This window comes from Oncorhynchus nerka, linkage group LG27 (assembly GCF_034236695.1).
Source record: "Oncorhynchus nerka isolate Pitt River linkage group LG27, Oner_Uvic_2.0, whole genome shotgun sequence".
In the NCBI taxonomy this organism is placed as follows: Eukaryota; Metazoa; Chordata; class Actinopteri; order Salmoniformes; family Salmonidae; genus Oncorhynchus; species Oncorhynchus nerka.
In genome coordinates this window covers 65842145-65848144 of record NC_088422.1, presented here as the reverse complement: position 1 = coordinate 65848144, position 6000 = coordinate 65842145, and the positions used below count along the sequence as shown (strand labels likewise).

Here is a 6000-nt window from a genome sequence, read left to right as displayed (position 1 = left end):
CACACTCTGATGCGGCATTTATATGCACCTCATTTACTTTCAATAAACCAAATTGACACACAAATTATAGATGTGCTGTGTCCTGTTCTGATTTCATAATTCATACCCTATGAAATGATTTATCCCTCCGATGATCTTCTCTGATTCTAGTTGGCAGTGGCTGAACTCCAGATGGGGCCAGGGTTAGGGTTTGGACACGATTCCAATAACAGGTTGGCATGAACAGAGATTTTGCAATCTCTCCAATTTTCGGGAATCAGAACTGAAGCTGTGTCCAGCAAAATTCCCATGGGTGGGCAGACAGGGGGTGAGTTCTCTCCTCAGCAGATATAAAGCCTTGGTCCTATAACTTCTCACGGAGTACATCGTCTTTACAGAGGAGACACAGCTCAACATACAAACTCATAATCAGATATTTCCATCAAAATGTGGTATGTTATACTTTTCATATTATTTCCTCAACAAAACCCTAGTAGCCTGGCAATTGTTGTCTTTGCAGTACTAATCCAAATTAATCTCTGGAATGTCTTTGGAAAATGGATCTTTGTGAAATGACAGGGAAACGCAGCTACTTAAATCTTTCAAAAAACATTCAAACGGCTCTATCTAGAGACCTTTTCTAAATATAAGTAAACATGCAAGCCCCAAGAGGCCCTAAGTAAAGGAACCGTTAGTTGTGGTACCCGTGAGTGTTTGGGCTCTGCCTGTCAGTTGACTCTGTGTGTGTGTACTGTACTCATGTGTTCCTTCTGTCCGCAGGTCATCCCTGGCAGTGCTCCTCGCGGCCTCCTGTGTCTGTCTGGCACAGGTCGTAATCGTAATCAAAACCAAATCAACTGATGAGATGTCAGACGATTCAGGTCTGTCTAACTGACACATAACCAACTCCCTGCTTTATGCCAATACGGGCTTACTTCTTCTGATTTAGATTGAAATGTCAACAAAGTGAGAGGGATGAAACGTTTTCAAACAAAAACATGTACATTTTAAAGATCAAGGAGCCATTGACAACTTTTTAAAAATCCCATGTCTATGTTAAGGTGGGTATTAGTGACACCATTGATGCAGAATATCGCCCAAAAATATTGGACATACACATTCCACATGTGTGTTTTCGCACGTGCAATTTGTCTATTTCCGAAACATATTATATTTGCTGGCCCATTGTGACTGGTTCGGGTAAGGATATCACTCACATTTCAATTACACTGTCATTCTCATCGGATGTTCTGAAGCCAATCTTCACTATGGCTCCCCTTACGCTACTCTGAGCTGAGCAGACACAAGCTGTTCCTATTCAGCCTGTTGGCCTCTGTAAGAGGAAGAGAATACAGTAGCTGTGGCCAAAATGAGTATGTCACCATCACTTTCAAGTGAAAACCTTGTTAAGTCTCACGGCTCACAGCTATTATCCCGATTATCTTAAAAATCGATTCAGCAGCGACACACATGAGATGCATGAAAGCCTTGAAAAGTAAGATTCCTCCAAAAATCCACCTCTCATCAAGCATTTCAGGAAAATGTTTGGGAAGAGAAATGACACTAATTCCAGCCTCATCTAGGTTTCTGAGTATTGTGACCTCCAAGGTAATTCTGTGAAAGCCAGCCTTGTCTGGCTCAAGTCAGGTCAACACTTCTTTTTTCAGATAATAGTAGATGATTAAGGAATTTACTGAACTTTTGTCAGGTCAAAGCTAAAAGGTTCCACAAAGCTATTAACAAATGATGTGTGTATTCAAGTGAATAGTGCTGATTTTAGCAAACTCAAACTAAAACTAAGGCTGGAATTGTATTGAGCCACATTTCATTTTTCTGCAATAATCTTTTACAGTTGTGTTTGAGTTGCACAGCAGTATGTGCTAGGTGGTGCTGAGTTGGGGATGTTTTAACCATATAGAGATTGTATAGAAATAATGTTGTTGTGTTTCTTGCCCAGACCTGCGCTTCAAGCGTATGATTAGGGGCTCCCTGGCCCCTCATGTCCCCTGGCAGGCCATGGTCTACCTGAGTAAAAGCGTCATGAACGGGGGCTTCGCTGGGGGAGCTCTAATCTCTGACCGCTGGGTCCTGACGGCTGGCAGGAACTTGTTTGTCAGGAAGAGTAGACAGGACACCCAGGGGAAAGAACCAATCATCCCCAAGGTGTACTTAGGCATCACGCGACAATCCCAAGCCGATGACTCCAAAGAAGTTGCTGTAGAAAAGGTGAGCTAGTATGCCCATTACCATCTCTTTCAAACAATATTCAGACAATTCAGTATTTTCAGCAAGCAGAACTGCACTGGGCTCTCTCACCTACATCATCATGTTCAGTCTTACAGGTAGTTAGAGCACAAATACAGTAGATCATCAAAAAGAGGTCCTATGAATTATTCCCTTCCCCCTTCTAGGTGGTTCTGCACCCAGGCTTCCAGAACGTGTCAGACTGGGACAACGACCTGGCTCTGATTCAGCTGAAGGAGCCATTCACCCTGAGCGAGGCTGTGATGCCCATCCCTCTGCCTGAGAGGGGTGAGGACCTGGTTGAGGCAGCCCAGGAGAAAGGCATCATCACAGGCTGGGGTTGGGGGGTCCTCTTCACCCCCACTGAGTCACTGAGACACCTGGTATTGCCTGTGGCATCGCATAGCTCCTGTAAGGCAGAGTACAACTCTGGCGGCCAAGTGCTGAGCCGCACTCCAACCGTAGATGACAACATGTTCTGTACTGGAGCCAGCAAGTACCAGGAGAATGTGTGCTTTGGGGACGCAGGCGGTGCCCTGGCAGTCCAGGACCCCAAAGATGGCAGAGTGTATGCTGCAGGGATCCTGTCCTTCGATAAGACCTGTGCCGTGCAGAAATACGCTGTCTACATGAAGCTCTCTGCCTACATGCCTTGGATCAACAGTGTCCTCAGGGAGACAGTGAGACATCAGCCAGTCTCCGCTCCAGTGTAATGTCTGACATGTATTCGAGGCAGATATGAGTTTCAGCCGGGGCTCATAATCTCCATTATGCCTTTGCTAACAAAGTCATTTTCTGACTTGATCTTGTCAAACTCTCTCAAGAGTTTCATTGAGTGTGTCTTCCGATTTTCAATAAATTCATCTCTCCTAAGAAGTTTGGTTTCCGATGTTTCACCTTGTAACTTTTATTCAGATTTTCTTCAACTCATATTAGAATGCTGGGAAACATGTTTTAGATAATCTCTACAAGCTGTAAGATGAGAGCATGTTAGAGCCATTAAAACAAGTAGCCTAAAGCCAGGACATGAGACAATTTAAAAGTTAATTTAAGCAATGGAATTATTAAGGACAAATTGTTATCTGGCCAAGGAGGATATTGTGTTGAGACCAGCAAGGATTTTTAAGTGGATTTGTCATGAAAATCATCCAAGAAGGAAATAACTTGTTCTAAAATAGAGCTGCATAAACGAGGGTCTAGAATCCCTCCCAGCAGGGGAATGGAGGTCCTGTCACTCCTGGTTAGTGACTAATTTAAATACAGAAGACAAAAGGCTTGTCACCATAGCTCAACACTAGTTAATAGCTCTCTTGCTTTGGAGCAGCCTGCTGTACCACAATCTGTTCAGTTTCAACAAGAGATATCTCAGAAATGGCGCTGAAGAGTATGGCTGACGTTTTACATGCCCGTAATCAATTATGCTATTTTGTTCATTTTTCTGCGTTGTTTGTAACCTTTTTTAAAAACTTATTTTGTACATAATGTTGCTGCTACCGTCTCTTATGACCGAAAATAACATCTGGACATCAGAACTGAGATTATTCACCACGTACTCGAAGAGGCTTTTTCCTTTAACGAGTCAGACGAGAAAGATATACTGCTGTCCCGGGAACAGGCCCAAATCCCTGTCATTTGCGTGAAGAAAAAGAGGAAAAGGAGGAAAAGAGGACGCAGATCGGGATGCGTTCTGAGAATCCGTAGGCGAGTGAGTAAACTCCCATTGCCATAAATTCTACTTGCTAACATGCAATCATTGGAAAATAAAATGGATGACCTAGGATTACGATTATCCTACCAACGGGACATTAAGAACTGTAATATCCTATGGTTCACCGATTCATGGCTGAACAACGACACGGACAATATTGAGCTGGTGGGATTTTCAATGCACTGGCAAAACAGAGAAGCTACGTCTGGTAAGACGAGGGGTGGGGATGTGTGTCTTTTTGTCAATAACAGCTGGTGAGCTATTAAAGAAGTCTCGAGGTACTGCTCGTCTGAGGTAGAGTACCATATGATAAGTTGTAGACCACACCATCTACCACAAGAGTTCTCAACTATATTATTCATAGCCGTCTATTTACTAGCACAGACCGATGCTGGCACTAAGAGTGCACTCAACCAACTCTATAAGGCCATAAGCAAACAAGAAAATGCTCAGCCAGAAGCGACACTCCTAGCGGCCGGGGACTTTAATGCAGGCAAACTAAATCAGTTCTACCAAATCTTTACCAGCATGTCACATGTGCAACCAGAGGGAAAAAAACTCTAGCTCACATTTACTCCACACACAGAGATGCATACAAAGCTCTCCCCCGCCCTCCAATTGGCAAATCCGACCATAATTCTAGCGTCCTGATTCCCGCTTACAAGTAAAAACTAAAGCAGGAAGTACCAGTGACTCGCTCAATACGGAAGTGGTCAGATGCCACGGATGTTACGCTACAGGACTGTTTTGCTAGCACAGACTGGAATATGTTCCGGGATTCATCCAATGGCCTTGAGGAGTATACCACCTCAGTCATCGGCTTCATCAATAAGTGCATCGATGACGTCGTCCCCACAGTGACCGTACGTACATACCCCAACCAGAAGCCATGGATTACAGGCAACATCCCCATCGAGCTAAAGGCTAGAGCTGCCCCTCCAGCTATGCCCTCAGACAAACCACCAAACAAGGAAAGCATCAATACAGGATTAAGATTGAATCCTACTACACCAGCTCTGACGCTCGTTGGATGTGGCAGGGCTTGAAAACTATTATGGACTACAAAGGGAAACCCAGACGCGAGCTGCCCAGTGATGCGAGCCTACCAGACAAACTAAATGTTTGTAAACTACATTCACAAAGCCACGGGGCCAGATGTATTACCAGCATGCGCCAGCATGCGCTGACCAACTGGCAAGTGTCTTCACTGACATTTTCAACCTCTCCCTGACTGAGTCATATAATACCTCATGTTTCAAGCAGACCACCATTGTCCCTGTGCCCAAGGAAGCGAAGGTAACCTGCCAAAATGTTTACCGCCCCGTAGCACTCACGTCGGCAGCGATGAAGTGTATAGCCTTGACATAGCATAGCCTTGACATAGCATAGCATAGCATTAACGAGAGAGGTTGACGCGGCGCATTTATTTTGCGTGTGCTCAGGTAGGCTTTCCACTTTCCTCCGTTATTTACTTAGCAAAGATAACACAATCACTCCGGACATATACGAGCAAAAACTCATGACATAAATGTTGCAGCAGCCTAGGCTACACCTAAACATTAGAAATCTGACATGCTCTATCGGATGAAAACAAGACGATATTTCCGTGTGATCAACTATTAAAAATTGTCCCACTGCTCTGGGACCTATGGTGCCACCAGTATGCTTGCAGTTGTTATGTTGATGATCATTGATTTATTCAGGAACGTTTCTTAGTCCACTTTGATGTGTCAAGTGGGCGAGATGCGCGGTCTGTGTTTGACTTTAGGAATTTTGAGATGTCTGATGTCTGATGACGCTTCTGTAATGGAATGTATCTGCTATTTGTATTTCCAGCTAAGTCCCCTCCTGTTCCCTTATTAATAGCTGATGACTATTCCACTCCACTACCATTGTCAACTTTCTCCTGACATAAACTGAAGCCTCGTCTCATGTGCCCGCTCACATTTCCCCTCCAAGTACTGTGAGTACCCCTATCAATTTTCTCTCATTACTGTATGTAGAGTCAATCACATACAAAAACACAATCACAATATTACACATCAATGATTTTACTCCTTGCTCAGCTT

At 44.0% G+C, this 6000-nt stretch overlaps 1 protein-coding gene across 1 annotated transcript; it reads left to right on the top strand.

Annotated features, from left to right (window-relative positions):
• The first annotated feature begins 291 nt into the window (after positions 1-291).
• LOC115111105 (haptoglobin-like) lies at positions 292-2936 on the top strand. Its single transcript, XM_065011278.1, has 4 exons — positions 292-431; positions 760-860; positions 1937-2205; positions 2391-2936. Exons 1-4 carry the CDS (start codon positions 427-429, stop codon positions 2934-2936), a joined length of 921 nt encoding a protein of 306 aa, XP_064867350.1. The 5' UTR covers positions 292-426.
• Positions 2937-6000: the final 3064 nt, after the last annotated feature.